At 42.9% G+C, this 17,694-nt stretch overlaps 2 protein-coding genes across 3 annotated transcripts in view; one reads left to right on the plus strand and one right to left on the minus strand.

Annotated features, from left to right (window-relative positions):
- Nucleotides 1-392: 392 nt before the first annotated feature.
- Nucleotides 393-7,710, minus strand: acot8 (acyl-CoA thioesterase 8). The gene is made up of 6 exons (XM_042090525.1): nucleotides 7,503-7,710; nucleotides 7,113-7,249; nucleotides 6,745-6,970; nucleotides 6,021-6,178; nucleotides 5,621-5,812; nucleotides 393-1,089 (listed from the first exon to the last, which is right to left on the minus strand). The coding sequence occupies exons 1-6, from the start codon at nucleotides 7,691-7,693 to the stop codon at nucleotides 974-976; spliced, it is 1,020 nt and encodes a 339-aa protein (XP_041946459.1). The 5' UTR covers nucleotides 7,694-7,710; the 3' UTR covers nucleotides 393-973.
- Nucleotides 7,711-8,647: 937 nt separating this feature from the next.
- Nucleotides 8,648-17,694, plus strand: part of phactr3b (phosphatase and actin regulator 3b) — a 50,732-nt gene continuing 41,685 nt past the window's right edge. For both annotated transcript variants that reach the window (XM_042090374.1, XM_042090375.1), the window contains exon 1: nucleotides 8,648-8,848. In XM_042090374.1, the coding sequence (XP_041946308.1) occupies nucleotides 8,743-8,848 (106 nt within the window). In that variant the 5' untranslated portion in view covers nucleotides 8,648-8,742. The remainder of the gene's footprint in view (nucleotides 8,849-17,694) is intronic.

The following is a 17,694-nucleotide window of genomic DNA, read 5'->3' on the forward strand; positions in this document are numbered from 1 at the left end:
TAGTAATGACCAAGCTGTACATGCTTTTCATCAGATGTTATCAACTGCTTCAAAGAGAACAGATGATGCTATTTTGTACAGATGATGCTATTTTCCTTTCAGTTCACAAAACAAACTGCTTTCGCAGTGTAAGATTAAACTAAAAAAGAACATCAAATTTTAAATCTATGATGCTTCGTCAACCCAGCATCACTTCACTTCATGTCTACCTTTATAAATGCAGAGAGACCATGTTGAAGGTCAGCTTGATATATGTTTGGTGTTCTTGTTGTAGAGTTAAAGTCAACCCGTCAAACATATAAATTATGTTATTTTGTATCATAAAAGATCACAAATATGAAAAAGAAAACACATAATATTACTTGTGCATAGGATACATGCACCTATATATCATGTATTGTAGCAATAATCATAATTTATTACAATACTTGTAATTACATTTATATTAAACAAAATATTACTATACAAAGTAATTGCATGTAAGACTGATAAGATTTGAGTAAAAGACATAGCCATAATGGACACTAAAGAACTAAAGAAATCTGTCACATTTTTTTTTGGTCCTCAAATTATATCCATGTACCACGACCCTTCAATCGGAACTACACTGTATTTATATTTATATTTGGTCAAGTGAGATGCTTTTATATTTTATGCATGTTCGCAGCAGGACGCCATTTACCACTTGTCAGTCAGAACCACTGGGGAGTAACGAAACATGAAGCCATTAAAATTACATAATTAATATATGGGATGTGTTTTGGGATTAGGGTCAGTTCGACACCATGCCGTGTAAGGCTGCACCCCCCTGGAAAAATGATGCACCCTGTCAGTATCCAGGAGTCTTCCAGAAAATTCCTATGAATCTATTTTTTCCAATGGGGGCACTTTCAAATCAACAGCCTTCAGCATACTTCCAGGAAGCCAAGACTGGATTTGGGTGCTTTGAGTTCCAGAGGTGAGCATGTCTGCGCTAGAGTTTGCTCTCAGACAGGGCCTGCATCCTGAGCACTCCCTCCTGGGCACAGGAGGCCGCCAGCACCCCGTCCTGCCTCCACAGCCGGCCCTGGACCAGACCCCTGCTGCCTCCTGTCACAACGCACACAACAGACATTATGTCCACACAGTGCACACACATTCAGACCGTCTAAATTAATCATTTTACATATCGGTTTCTTTACTCATTCCTGTCAGATGTCTGAAATTTGATTCAAAGAGAACACATAGCACTTGTACTGATAAAATGCGCATGAGGGCCAATCAGCTTCTGATAAAGAAACAGATGCAGATGCATCACACATTAACATTCAGATAGCAGATATCTGCAAGATGATTTTTAATACAGCTCAATTGTGTAGTTTCACAATCAGGGTAAGTGCTTTGTTTCAAGAAGCCTAAAAATTAAACCTTTAAATGTCATTATTTTGGGGGTTTAATCTACATCCTTTGACGGAAATGTTAAATGTTTATTGGAGTGGACATATGAAAGAAATGTAGTTCATCCATATAAGGTTTAATATTTGCATACAATATTTAAAGTGTTTATTAGTGTTCCTTATGTTAACATAATTTAAGTAAGACTTGTTAAATAAGTTGCATTATCATATATAAGGTACTCTGTATAGCATATGTATAGAAAATGTGGAGTGGTCAACAGCTGTTTGACGGAAAACTTTTACTATATCAGTTATTATGATGTTCAAATGATATGCGAAAATTTTGTTTGTAGGCTGTTACTTGGCTTGATGCATATCCTCTGCTAAATAATTTCAACCTGGTCAGCTATGTTTCTGAACTTATGATTGACGCAAATTTGGACCATAATTCAAATACCTGCTATAATAATGATTATAATATATAATGATTATACATTTGCTTTATTTGACGTCACAATTGTAACATATTACATAATGTTCTAATGTGATCCAGTTTTCTGCCCACAGTAAAAATATTGTTAATATAATTTGCTGAAGTGGTATAGTTTTAACCTCAAGTTGGGGATGAAAATGACTGAAAGACGTGTTTTATCCCTACAAATGGTATTTTCGCACTTCAAAATACCATGCACTTTGCACTTTATCAAGGTGCTCCTAAGTAGTAATTAATTCAACAACATACAGTTATCCAACATAATTACATACTTGGAGGTACACTGACATGTATGCGGAAAAGGTCAAGCACTTACCCAGGGGGTCGTTTCTAGAAAGCATCGTTTGCTAACTTGCGTCGCAACCTTGGTAGTTCGCTCCATCGTTCTTGGATTTGGTGTTTCTAGAAAGGGTAGTTCGAACTCTCAATCGCAAACAAGTACGCAAAGTTTGGTCGTTTGAACTAATGCCCCAGGCAGTCGCACTTGTGTCGTTCCTTGGTAGTTCCTGTTGGTGTCCGGAGCGCCTAACCAAAATTTGCGAAGTGGGTGTTTATCTCGTGACTCGATGATTGATCTATCCTGTAGCTTAATTTTGATTAAGACACTGCTCCCCTACTTGGCTCATTCTTGCTATTTATGTTAATTAAAGTATTGCCTTGCTTTTAGTATTATAATCTTCACAGTCCCTAACAACAGTAGTGTTAAATGGTGTAGTGGCTAAAGCAGATGACTTATTATCTTATATACGTTGTACGTTCGATTTTCTTATGATGTGAGATTGTCCTCTTGCTTCTCGCTACCTGCAGGTGAACTAGGTTGACACGTAGATTCAGTTGTTTTTGACTGATGTATTGTAGGCCTACCTATGGTCACTCGATGTAGAGTAACTATATACATAAATATGTATGGTCAAAACCTATTGTTGTGTCTCGTAGGCCTACTCTTACTCAGAGATGAAAAGAAGAGATAGGATGCGAACTCCGGCCGAGCGCGCAGTGCACCAACGCGCTGCCGCCACGAGACAGTTGATACACTATGGGATACCCAGATATTTGTCCAGGCTATATATTTTTTCCAACACATAGATATTTAACACAAATAATGACTCATATTGGTCTGCTTAAGTTAACTGTTTTATATGCTTGCAATAGGTTTAGGTTTTGGCTGATGGCAATGACAATACCAGCATTAATCACTCGGTTTAGATTAGAAACATGTCGACATAGGCCGTGACAGGGGGTCGTTTCTAGAAAGCATCGTTTGCTAACTTGCGTCGCAACCTTGGTAGTTCGCTCCATCGTTCTTGGATTTGGTGTTTCTAGAAAGGGACGTTCGAACTCTCAATCGCAAACAAGGACGCAAAGTTTGGTCGTTTGATCTACTGCCCCTAGGCAGTCGCACTTGTGTCGTTCCTTGGTAGTTCGTGTTGGTGTCCGGAGCGCCCAACCAAAAATCACAACCGCCTAACCAAATATTGCGAAGTGGATGTTTATCTCGTGACTCAATGATTGATCTATCCTGTAGCTTAATTTTGATTAAGACACTGACTCCCCTACTTGGCTCATTCTTGCTATTTATGTTAATTCAAGTATTGCCTTGCTTTTAGTATTATAATCTTCCCAGACCCTTATAACAGTAGTGATAAATGGTGTAGTGGCTAAAGCAGATGACTTATTATCCCAACGTTGTAGGTTCGATTTTCTTATGATGTGAGATTGTCCTGCTTCTCGCTACCTGCAGGTGAACTATTGTGTGACACGTAGATTAAATTGTTTTTGACTGATGTCTTGTACCTATGGTCTCTCGATGTAGAGTAACTATATACATAAATATGTATGGTCAAAACCTACTGTGTATCGTAGGCCTACTCTTACTCAGAGATGAAAAGAAGAGACAGGATGCGAACTCCGGCCGAGCGCGTAGTGCACTGATGCGTTGCCGTTAAGCCAAGAGACAATTGGTAACTTTTGCGATACCCAGACATTCGTCCAGGCTATATATTTTTTCCAACATAGATATTTAACACAAATAATGGCACATATTGGTCGGCTTCAGTAAAATGTTTTATATACTTGCAATTAATAGGTTTAGATTTTTGCAGATGATAATGACAATGCCAGCGTTAATCACTCGGTTTAAATGAGAAAAATGTCAACATAGGGCTGTGGCAGAGAATTTCTAGGGGGTGGGGTATTACACGTTGCCACTGTTTCCACCAATGATATCTATCGCTTCATCATCAACAACGTTGTTGGAACTACAGTATTCGGACGTCGGAGGTAGCGAATTGCGACACAGGTACGATGCTTTCTGGAAACAGGTGTAACAATGTCGTTGTTTGGTCGCAAGTTGCGTCGTACCATGGTGGTTGAGCAACGTCGTTGCTAACTTTTCTAGAAACGACCCCCTGAACATTTCTAGGGGGTGGGGTATTACACGTTGCCACTGTTTCCACCAATGATATGTATCGCTGCATCATCAACAACGTTGTTGGAACTACAGTATTCGGACGTCGGAGGTAGCGAATTGCGACACAGGTACGATGCTTTCTGGAAACAGGTGTAACAGTGTCGTTGTTTGGTCGCAAGTTGCGTCGTACCATGGTGGTTGAGCAATGTCGTTGCTAACTTTTCTAGAAACGACCCCCTGGTCGTGAAACTACCCAATATTTTGTGAACTGAACAAATTAAAATTTGTAGTCGGTGGTGTTTTTTCTCAGGCATATCTCTAGCTTGCTTACTCAGCAATCTGACTTCCTAATAATCTACTGTACAGTCTCTTATCAATTCAGTGATTGTTGAGTATCGGTGTCACAACATCGATTAATTAAAGTGAAATTAAGTAAGGGTATCATAACTCTCCCATATAGGATTGCCTGTTGTGAGTTCAGTTCAAAGTTCACAACACCTTCAATGATTTACAGTCTGGGAAGGACTGAGAAAAGATACTAAACTTGGACCTGAGCTCACGGCAGTCTCACCTCATTCTCATACTCCATACATTTAGTCGCATAAAAGCACAATCAGTAGGCCACTCTTACACTCCACCTTTTGTTGTTCTATTTCTTTCCCTCCTATCTAAACCCTCACTTCTTCTATTCTTCCTCTTCCCATAGCCTGGGAGAACCCAGACAAACATTTTACATATTTGAATTTGCACTGCAGGTCCGGACCGTCTGGCAAATTCACTCCCATTTCTAATGTTCCTAAAATCCGGGCACACATCACAATCGTTGAGGTGGGCTTAACATGACATCAAAGCTGTTTTTGAAAAACACTCATTTGTTGAGATGTTTTTTTCATTGCTCTGCATATGTCATCTCTTTTATTGCTCTGATTGGTTTTAAGTCTATCCAACTGTGTCCAGAGGCATTTTGATCAGTGTCCATTGGTGACTCCCTTTTGGAAATGGGAGGTGAATGAAGCTTGTCCAATTTTAATTGAGATAAGGTCTGTTGATAACCAGGCTACTCTTCCTAGTCTGATGTCATGCAAGCTTATTTAACCCTGAGTTGACTGAAAGGTCCCTTTCTGGTAGTATCGATGTGAAACTCCTATGGAAACCCAAACCGCAATGGATATTGAAGTAAAATGGGTAATAAGTTATGGTCATATTCATATTCATATTACAAACAACCATATTGTGTTATTAACTGATGACAACACAATCTGAATCAGAATCTGATTTATTTCACATGACTAATAGTGGCCCACAGGTTTCAGTTTGTCAAAGTTTGGAATACCGACTAACCTGCCCATGGACTCTCACACTCATACAGCATCCACTCGTCAGCGCGGAAGGTGTTGTGGAACCACATGGCGTGGTCGAGGGAGGCTGAGAACTGGGCCCTGTATTCCGGGTAGGGCAGCACAGTGGTGCCCAGGAATGAGTAGTCCGACACGTACGCAGCCACGCAACAGTGCAGTTTCATGTCGCCTTCCCCTAGGAAAAGAGAGGAGTTTCTTAACAGTTAGGAGTTGTTACTTGATAAAACATTGTACATGTCCAAAGAAATATATTGTTACTCAGTATCACACATCAGATTTGACATGGAAATACATGTTTCACAGTATAATAAAACTTACTTGCTCAAAAACATAAGTGAAGTAGATTTCAAATGCCAAATGTTTACATCTAAGTCTTTCCTTACCAATATGCCCTCTTGCTCGAACCCAGAAGAGTTTCTTTGGTTCCATGGCAACACGTCTGTAGAAATCAGGTGGATTAACTGGCTTGATTTCAATGGGGACCTCATCTGCCAGGATTTTATTAAGTCCTTGTCTGGCCTTGTCTGCCAAATTGGGAATACTGTGTTTAAACAAAAACAATGGTAGAGATCAACACAGAGCTTCACAATTTGTGTGTAGTCCCTCTACAAAATAAGAAAACAACCTGCAACATGCCTAACTTTGATTAACTGATGACCTATAAGTGTGAGTATAATTTTGTTTTGGGAAAGACTGATTTTACAGTAAATGTACACATACATTTCATGTTTGTGCCTCAATTCAGTTGTACTCTATTTTGTTTGAGAATTTTGGTGAGATTTTGCTTTTAGCAGACAAAAGTGGTTGAGCCAAATTAATTTATGATTGTGGTGGGGACATACACATACAGAAGTGTACATGTGGTTGTATTCCTGTTCATGACTCAGGGGCTATGTGATTTGAATGGCATGGCAGACTTCAACGTGCAGCCCAAGTCTAGTCGAATTCTCAGCAGGCTCTTCACACATTGCTTTAATAATGTTAGAGGAGTGTAATTTGATTGGTTGTTGAGCTGAAATACCAACAAGCATTTGCTGTAACTGTGGACTGTCCCTTTAACGCTGCACTAACTTTGACAGTATGGGGTTGAGGGAGTGGGAGCCCCACCTGAGGTACTGCTGGATGAGCTCCTCAACAGTAAATAGCTCCTCGGGCGGTGGGACGGAGGGCATGGTGAACTGGTGCTCCAGGACACTGGACTGTTGGAGGTGGAAGGACGCCTGACAGATCAAAATGGGTTTCCCGTACTGGATGGCCTTGACCGAGCGCACAGAGAAACTGCGGCCATCTCGTGTCCGCTCCACCTGGTACAATACTGGAACTTTGGGGTCACCTGCGACCAGAGATTTTCAGTAAGCGGCTATGACTGTAAATGAGACTCTAAAAATCGGGAAGTGAAACTCTGCCTTTACCTAGGGGTGGGGGGTTCTATTTTAGCACTAGGGATTAAAGGCATTTCTCTTCTACTTACATACCTGCTCTTACAAAGTAACAGTGAAGAGAGTGGGCAAAGAATTGGTCTGTGACAGAATTGGCAGCAGCCACCAAAGCCTGTCCAACAATCTGGCCCCCAAAGAGACGTTGAGTGCGAGGTACCCAGTGATGCTTTCCACTGGATGAAGAGAGAATGAAACAAAATCCTAAATGACGTTGGGATTAAGTGGGCTCTTGCTCAAAGCTACCAACAAAGCAGTTGCTATAGCATTACACGTAGCCTCGTAATTTCATTAACACAAACACATATTGGGCAGAGGGTTAGGCCACTGTTGGGCGGTTAACATATTGGTAGGTGTAGACTAGCTATGCATACAGATTTTACGTTGTCATTTGTAACTTGTTGTAACAGCTAGAATAAAGCATGTAACCTGTAAAGATCCGTGTCGATTTTCTCTAAATTCAGAACGCTAGTGACCAGTATGCTTCGTAGATCCGATGTATCAGAACTGGACATATTTTCTGGGTTTGTGCCGTTACAAGACTGGCTCTTCAACTTTTCGTTTCGATTATTTTTATGTCCCATGCACGGAACTGTCGACTTCTTGCTGGTGTCCGCCATATTGTCGGGGGCTATTACTTCTACGTCACGTAAAGAGGCGGTGTTTCCCTTTATCCCAGTGGAGTAGGGGTTAACCCACTTACGCACTTTACGCAGCCGGTGTCGCAGCACATTAGATTGGTGATAGACGTGCTAATACCCTTGAAATTCCCCGTCCCTTAGTGGGTATTCATTCAATACTCTTCAGTTGTACTTGTACATCTCGACAAGGTCAATGAGTAGGCCTACAGTTCTTACTTATTCTGTAGACCTTTTATGAATGACACACTATGCAGAATACATATAACAGTATCACTTTAATATTACCAAATAAAACATATATTTATTTGAATGAATGTATTAACATGAATGTTGCTTATTTAAACATTTTACAACCGGAATCTAAGTCCATTAGGCTAGATCACAGTTCATACTAAATCACGTCGCATCTGTTGTGGGGCAGCCGTTCAAGGCACATTGATCCATTTACATTACACTCGCCATTTTAACATTCGTGTAGTTGTAATGTTACTCTACAACCACATGACGGCAGCTTTGTACAGCATACCAGAAAACACGAGCGCTATGGCAAGCACACACATCATATCGCCCGTAACCTACATACAGCCTCATCAGTACAGTACCATCACTCCACTAGTGGGGAGAACGTGTCGATTTATCCTTTAATTTTGTTAGCGACTGTAAGCAAATATTTACTTGACACATGTGCTGACACTCTCCCCACAGTAATGCCACTACTATGCAGAAAATGTTTTTTTTTTCTTCATGAAATTGCTGCGCGTACTTTTGATCAATGACATTAAAATTCATTATACGAATCGTATCATAAGCCATCAGCGCGCATTTACAGGCATACACACACACGCGCGCGCGCGCGCACCCGCACGCACCCCCACACTCAGGATTCCCCCCACCCCTAGAACAAGTCTCTGATATTAGAGGCTGCAGTTGTCGAACCAAATTACACGCTTCCGTTGCTTGCTCCCGTCTCCATCCAGCTCTGGACTCATATTTTCATATTTTCCTCCTTACTCTACTCGACCATCACCATGGCTACATCGGATGGAATAGATGATAGCATAGTGCAGCGAGGAAGATCTCAAAGTGACCCAAGCATCGTTACAGAGGCTCGCATCGTCTACGCCAACAGTACAGGTAGGACTTAACCTATGTTGTGTCATGATTCATGTCTCAATTAAGAGCGCATGTTCTCATCAAATCAAATGTGATAGGCAGGCACATCTTCATGGGTGCGCTGTGCTGGAACTATCTTATAACCAAGACCTAGTAAATCGTAGAAAGTCCAGGATTAGGCTGCTATAAGGACATTCGGTTAAATAATAAGGCATGCCAATGAAAAACATGCTGATCGTTGATTGACAGTGTTGACTGACAGCTTTTTATGACGTTCTCTGCGGGCTTCACTTTGACATATTGCTTGCTGTGCATGAATAAGACATTTAGGTAGAGATTGATCAAACATTCCAGCTTCTGGAATTTAGTCAAGGTGTATGATCTCTCTTTGCATTTTGCATCAACATTATCTCAAAAGGTCAACACAGTGATGTCAATGAAGTGTTATTATAGATGCAATTCCCAGCACCCAGTCATATTTTTCTGATAATAATAAGTACATTATAAGTTCCCTTTGCTCTTCATATAATGTCCACATGCCTTGCTTGCCTCTCTGCAAGTCATTGCAGTCACATTGAACTACAGGTTATGCAGCAACCCCCCCAAAATCCCTGACAGAACTCCCCAACCCCCCAAAATACAACTGACAGAAAACTGCAGTCTCACTGTTGATGTAGTTTACCCTTGCAGTCTGCATTTGTGAGTCTCTCCCGCGTGGCCAGATGAAGTGTTTATGGTTCAAGTGGCATTCTGGCATGCCTAAGCGTGACATGTTTCAGTGGGCTTTTGAGCCCAGCCAAATGTGCCTGTGCATCCATGCTGCATCTGAAACGACCTCCTGCTACAGCTGAGTGGACAGCAGAGAGGACAGAGAGTGAGAGAGAGAGGCGCATGTGTCCCCTTCACCTGCAGTGGCCGGAAGCAGGGAGGACAGAGAGAGAGAGAGAGAGGGGGGGAGGAGGGAGGACATCCAAATTGGCCACAATCATAATCATAATCATACTCGTCCCTAAATGAGGAGATGATGGTGGACGTTAGGGGTCGTCTCATTAAGAGGAGCCCATTGGTCCATAATTCACCATGTCCACTGCTTTAGCAGACTGTGTTCATCAGTCATCGCCCTGTCCCGTCTCCAAACCCCATTAAGTGTCCTTGGACGAATGTGACGGATCCCTTTCATCTCCATCTCTGAGAGAGGAGGGCTGAGCATCAGACGACAACAATGCTCAGTTGTGTATCTGGTTGTTGTCATGGTGACCCCTGACGGGGCTCAGAGCCTGTCCTCCTCCAGCATAAGGGGGAAGACACAGCGATGCCCAGGATGCTTCCGTCAATGTGGAGGCAGCGTGTGATTCTATCTGATCACCCTTAATGAAGAGAACCTCTCGCAGGAGTCAGTAAGAAGACTGCGCTGCCTCAGCAGCATGTCAACCCAAATCCACTTACCTACGCACAATGACAGCATAGTCACACACACACACACACACACACACACACACACAAACACTGGCAGGGAGAGAGAAAGAGAAAACTCATTGGAAATTCATATCAGGCTTACATCTAAAACATTTAGAAGTATTTATATAATGATGTGCTGATTAAACTTATGACTTAACATATATGTGGGATCAAGAGAGGCAGTCCTAACAGATCTAATCTAAGTATCACAGTATTGTACCAGTGTTAAGTGATTAGCCACAAATCCAAGGCTAAATGTGCGACAGCTGCCTGTGTGCAAATAGGGAGCTTTTAGCACAATTCAATCAGTAATTCCGTGTTAGCTGTGCTGTCGAGGAGAAGAGAGAGAGGCCTTTCAGATGTAAACCCTGTTGACTGGTAGAGCAAGCCTGCATTATTGTACCTCAGGGGCATTGTAGATCAGGATTAACTGCAAAGCCTTTCAAATAACACAAAGAATTAGAAGCACAACACAATCTTGTTTGCATGGATACGTATAATGTAATGTTTTTGTTTTTTTTACAAAACACACCTGCTTGCCAATGTGTCAAAAAAAGGTTCAGATGGCTTCATTGAATCAACTGTGATGGTAGATTCTGAAGAACTAATGCAGAAGACTGCAGCAAATGCTGTGCATACTTCACTTCTGGAGAGTTCAGCCAAAGGGCCTTGGCCTTTTGTGGATTCATATCAAGTAATCTATCAAGTTCGGAAAAACAGATCTATGAAATTAGACTTCTGGCAGAAGAGATAACGGCCCAACCAAATGAGTAAAGTACGATATAATCAGCAAAGCCTCTTGCATTCTCTTTTCTTATTAAAGGAATTATCCGGAGTAAAATGCACTTTAGATCAATTTACGGATGATTGGGAGTACATACGTTGAGTTGACATCAAAATCATGTCATTCAGATGTGTTTTGAGAAAGTTCGATTTTACCGTTTTTAGTCAAAACACGTTAGCCTGGAAGTAACCAGGGCATGTCATTTTGCCGCTACAAAACGCTATTTTTATACCTCTTCTACAGTTCTAATCAGTCGATTGCCGAGTGTGGAGTAACAGGCTCTGGAAATTCACAATTTCGTCGCCGTTTTTAAAAAAAAACATAGTCCAGTATTTCTTTCGAAATTGAAATGAAGTTGTATGCAACAGCAAACCCTAGCTTACTAACAGGTTGGAGTTTTGAAATGTCACGTGACATGATGTCGTGCAACGACGTGATCCAATCGACTCCTACGGACTTTCCCCTAAAGATGCCAGCTGCAGCAGCAACATTTCCGGAAAGGTACTGGCTTGATGAAATTCATTCTGGACTCTATCCGACCACATAAAGACCTCGGGATACTTCGGTTTGGCTTTAGGGACCCTCTACTCACTACCACGTAAGTGTAATGTTGGTTGGAACTGTAGAAGAGGTATAAAAATAGCGTTTTGTAGCGGCGAAATGACATGCCCTGGTCACTTCCAGGCTAACGAGTTTTGACTAAAAACGGTAAAATCGAACTTTCTCAAAACACATCCGAATGACATGATTTTGATGTCAACTCAACGTATGTACTCCAAATCATCCGTAAATTGATCTAAAGTGCATTTTACTCCGGATAATTCCTTTAACCACTTATGGGTGACACTATATTTTTATGTTTCAATTTCATTTTTTTATTACAAAAGGAGGTTATGGAAGTTGAGTGCATTTCTATAGTACTCCTATAGGAATCCTTATTGGGTGGATCATTTTTTCAAGGTCTGAGTGATATTATCTCTGCTCAAAACACAGGGCATTATGTAAAAACACTTTAGTTTTTTTGAGAGGCTCTCATGTCATCATTCTACATTTCGCTGTTTACCTAGTAAACACAGTCAGACTACTGGTGGTGTGTTAGTGTTTGGTTGGAGGGGATAGGGGTGAGGGTATGGGAGCCAATATCTACAGAGATTGGCCAGACTGTGGAAGTTTTGTGTGTCCTGCTGTCGTTGCCATGGTGACAGGGCTGCAGGGTTTGTTTTGGTCGGAGTGGAATGCTCGCGCAGGGCCCCTGGATGTTGTGGCGTGAAATGCTAGATTATGTAAGTGGCAGGAGCTGAAGTAGGAGCATGCCGCTGCTGGAACATCTTGTGAGATGGCAAACGGAGGCCAGGGAGGCTCTGTCAGATCTCGCTGATTACCCATGATTCACTGCCTCTCTCACCATTCTCTATCTCTCTCTCTCTCTCTCTCTCTCTCTCTCTCTCACACACACACACACACACACACACACACACACACACACACACAAACGCATAAACCCACACACAGCCCTTCACTCATTAGTATCACAGTGTGTTCCTGATGTTGTTCTTGTCTCTTTGCCATGAAGGCAGCTTTGGTCTGTCCTACTAGTAGACCCCTGCATGCACACACCACACAAATACAAACACACAAGCACACAACACACAAACATGCATACACACACACACATGCACAGCACACATAATTATACACACTTTGTACAAAACACACACACACACACACACACACTTTTGCAGATTCAGAAACAAAGTCTTTCATCTGTCTTGCTCCCCCATCATGGCTTTGATCCTGCCTCTTAAATGCACACTTGAAGACCAGAGCAGAAGCCCTCCAATTGCAAGAACAGAAAGAATAGATCAAATGATCTGGTAAGGAAATGAGAAAGAAAGAGAGAGTGAGAGAGAGTGAAAGAGAGAGAGAGAGGGACAGAGAGAGAGGGAGAGAGAGATGGATGAGAGGGATCTAAGTTACAGCTTATCAGCCTTGGATAGTACTAATTTAGAAACACTTGAACACCTCACAGGGAGATGGAAATGACTGTAGCACTGCAGTGAAATGGCATCCATCTTCCAGCTTTTAGTTTGTTCCCCCTCTTCCTCTGTAGACATGATTACAGAGGGGGTGACGGTGACTCATCGAGTCAGTGTTCTCTCAGAGAGCGAGAGAGGCAAGCTGACCAACGCTCAGGCCCTTTTTTCGAGCATCTTACGTTATGACAGTGTTTGGGGTCTGAGGAGGCCAGTGAGTTCGGCTCATTAAGGTGGGCTACTCTGAGCAGCCAGACTGGACTGGAGAGTGTGAGAGGTGGGGGTCAGGCTTATGAAAGCTGAGCGCATGTGACTCATCCACTCTGCACTCTGAGGTGGAGACAGGATGGAGAGAAGAGGAGAGGGGCGTGAGGAGACACTAACAACGTCTGACATGTTGACCACGGCGAATAGGTCAGGGGTGAGGTCACGTTTCGAAGAAGGAAAAAACAAAAATACTCATTCAGGCCTTGGCATTATCATCATCATCATCATCATCATCATCATTTTCGCACAATCAATGCTGCATTTTCCAGAAGGATCATTGTGCTACAACCATGTGCATTGATATTTAGCAGATGTTTTTAAATTCAGAATGACTGATTTGATCAGGATGTGTGCTGTCTGGGGCTTAAACCTATGATCTTGGTGTTGTAAGCAGTACTCTTCCAGTTGAGCAGTACCATAACTAAAGGAGATTGTTCCAAATGATAGGGCGGTGAAGCTATTTGAAAATGGAGCTCATTTAGTGTATCGATCATCCAATCAAGCAATCACCGACTGAGTGCTGAGTGTTTGCTCGTCTGCTGAACTGATGAAGCGAGGTGTCGCGTAGTTAATGTGTATTTTAGCCGGGGCTGTCTTGGTGCCTTCAGCGTTGCCTGTGGGGGCCGTATATCACACTTGGATTAGCTGCCCTATATTTCCAGCTGATCCTATTGGCATAATCTGCCACGCTGCAACATCAAAGGGTACCCTGCCCCTGGGACATTTCCTCTCCTTTCACAGGTCCGCCTAAAGTGAGACGTTTCTTTTGAGTCTCTCAGTGCTGCTTAAGCAGTGTCTTATAGTGCAGCCTGATGAGGCCGATGAGAGCCCTTATCCGCTGAATTCAGGTGTGTTTAATGTTTTATTAATGGGGGTGTGTGTGGAGGGGGGGGGGGGGTGTTGGGGCTGGGTGGGTGGGTGGTTGTGGGGGGGGGGGGGTGCTGTGCTGTCTATAATTAGCCCTCATGTTCAGTGGTTAATATTCAGAGCTGAGATGATGAATATGTGTGTGCTGGGGAGCGTGCAGTTCAAAGGGAATAGCAAGCAGGTTGGGCTCCTGTGTTCCCACGTGTGGTTGGCGGTGTTTGCAAGCAATTCAGCTCCTCCAGAAGTGCATGTGCCGATTTATTTCACTCACATCAGCACATGTCATATTCAGACAGCAGACAACAGCTTGTTTTCAGACCTCTGTTGAAAATGAAATCACGCCAGCTGTGCGTTTATGAGCCTTTGATATTCCGGGTAGAATGGTTTGATCATAATTAGACAATTACACTGAAATATTAGTCAAATTAGGAAAAAGGGTTCTTTTTTTCTTACTCAGTCTAAATCTTCAGTTTACACATACACACACAGACAAGAGAGAGAGCCAAATACAAAAGCACACAGAAATACACAAAAATATGCACACAGTTTCAGACATTACCAGTAGTTCTGGCAGTTTCATATTATACAAGAGCTTTGTGGAGTTGACATAATCAGGACAAAGTGGTTTATGCGAGATAATGAAGCCTGGTACAGGTTGATTTTCATCAAGCCAAATGTAATTGTGAACTATTTTGTACAATTATGCCAGAACAGAGAAAATTACCACAGAGGGTGATTGTCTGCCATGCTGCAAGAAACACATTCCCATAAGCATGCTCATGCTCAATGAATTGGCACCTTGAGACTGGCAAGAGAGGATAAACTCTAGTCTGGCCAGCACAAACAAAATGGGATCTGACGCAAAAGGCAGACTGCACTTCAGGAAAAATCCATACTACAAAAAGCTGACATATTTGAATTCCATGGCTGTGAGACTCAATGATTAAGACCAATAATCGCTGAGTCCACCTTCAAATAATGGGTTGCAGAGATGTACAAGGGGAGGTGAATAACAGCCTCGTTTCTGTAGCACACCAGAGACTTGTCAGTGAAACAGGAGATAAAAAGGAGGAAAGAAAGTGTGAAGAGCCAGGTCTAAAAGGAGGGGGAACTCAGCCAAGATAGGGGCCACCTGCTGGCAGTCTCCCTGAGGGGCAGCGAGAGAGAGCGCCGGTAAAGACGGAGGTTAAAAGAGGCGCTGCCCTGCCAAAAGAGTCTGCAGGGAAAAGCCATTGGCCTACATCAGTGAGGGCCGAGAGCCATACTAAGTCCCTTCAAGGCCAGCAGCTCTCACAAGGACAGTGCAGGAACGCAGGCAGGATGCGCTAGTGGAGGACAGGGCCAGAGGCATGAAAGGGGGCCGCCGTAATGTAAGGGCGGTATGTGCATCAGTGGGGGGGCCATTTGGTCGTCGTTGTCATGAGATCCACTCCGTCAGGCCTGGAGTGACACCTCGCCACCTGGACACCAGCAGGGGATGGGAGGAGAGGGGGGGCGGGGCCGGACCTGACTCTGCGCTGTCCAAGGTCACCCGGCTTCTCAACGCAAGGCCATTTTCTCTGCAGACCTGTTTCACTTTCTCTCCTCTGTCCCCCAGATATTTTTTAATAGACTTCTCTGCAACATTACAGGCTTATCTGGCTGCGCTGTTCTCTCTGCCTACTTCACAGAACATGCCCTAAGGAAAGGCTCTAGTCAGACTGACTGTGTAAGATGTGCAATGAATTGCCTGTCTTGTGAAACATATGAAAAACAGAAGGGCACCGTGATGGATGTTTGGCACTGCTGTACAGTCATTTGTCAGACATCACATAAATCACAATGTAATTTCATGCAAAAACGGAAGGTGGTTCTCAGATAGTGGGATGACAAGGGAGTGAGGGATGAAGGAGAATCATAGACACTGAGATTAGGACAAAGCTGTGAGGTGCGGACGGACATGTTCAAACAGAGGAGAGAGGAGCGAAAGAACTGAATGAGCAGAAATCACCATATTAAAGCTCTCGGTATCTGGGGCAGTGTGAAGTTACTCACTCTCTAGAAGCATTAAAATAATATTTTATGCATGACATTACCTTTTGCAGAGGGGGAAAATCACTACAGGGCTCATGGTAAGATTACTAAGGTTATTGCACTTTAAAACAATATTTCTGGGTTATTTTGGATTAAATCATAAAATATATTGATGCAGTATAGTAGAGTGCTTAGCAGTTATTGTATTAATGTTAGATAGATAGGTAGATAGAGTACTAGATCCATTAACTGTAAGTAGTTTTACAGCAGCACATGACAAAAATCAAATCCAAATTTATGATTAAATCTAATGATCATGAATTTAGTTTTTTTTTTTTCCTCTAGGCCTTCAAACTGTGAGAGAATCATGTAAACTGTTATATGATGGTAGAACAAAGTAATGCTGAAATGTTATTGCTATTGTTGCCAGTGGGTTGTATGATATGTTTCTAACGTACTTAATCTACAGTCAAGCTTTCTTCTCTAGTCTGCTTGAGTCTGTGGGACAATAGGTTCTTTCTGTGGCGTCCATGCAGGACCTTGTGCTGACTGAGAAGTGTGTTAGGCTGAATTGGCAGCTTTGTGGCCCAGGCTGATGATGCATTTTGCTAAACAGAACCCCCCTGCTGCCTCTTACCCCATTCTGTAGAAACCATGCCGAGATGTCACCAGCTTCCATTGACTTCAGCACCATAGACAGCAACCTCACACAGAGAAGGGTGTGGGGGCGGGGGGCTGGGTAGTGACATCACTCTGCTCCAATCAAATGCCACCACACAGGCCCCAGAGAGCTTCAGCGATCCCATTGGCCCTGGGCGGCTGTGTGTCATAAGGATAGAGTCCGACCATGCTTCAGTGCTAATTAAAGGCAGGATGGGCACAGAAGGCCTAGCTTCGTGTGGACAATCAGGACTAGCCAGCTTGCAAAAGCAGGCTTGAGAGAGCAGAAAAATTACAAATGCCCGTCCTCCCCCTGGTTTTCCTCTCAGCTCATTAAAGAAGCTGTTTTCACACGTGGTGCTTCGGACCAGATGAGATTGAAAGAATCAAGAATCAATGACATGTCTCATATACAGTCTTACAGTGCTAAAAGGAAACCGGCAGATATAGAAGACAGGCTCAGTCTGGCTCTCAAGACAGGTCAGACTTGCCTCACATCTGCCATGGAAAGCCATGTTCATATCTCTCTGCAGACAGAGGCTGCTGTACGGAGGGTAGTAAACGCTTCAAAGCTCACTGGATGGGGAGGAGCCCCTGCTCAGTGACCCACATGCACACACTGTCTTTCATTCTGTCTCCTAATAACGCTCATTTGTCCCCAACATGGAGCTCTCATGTGCTTTTATGTCCTTACATAATTGGGCCGCCTTGGCTTTCCTTGTCTTTTATTTATGCGGTTGACTCTCTCTGTCTGTCTCTCTGAGTGGGGAAGAACCCACTGTCTG

Source organism: Alosa sapidissima, chromosome 4 (genome assembly GCF_018492685.1).
Source record: "Alosa sapidissima isolate fAloSap1 chromosome 4, fAloSap1.pri, whole genome shotgun sequence".
Taxonomy (NCBI): Eukaryota; Metazoa; Chordata; class Actinopteri; order Clupeiformes; family Clupeidae; genus Alosa; species Alosa sapidissima.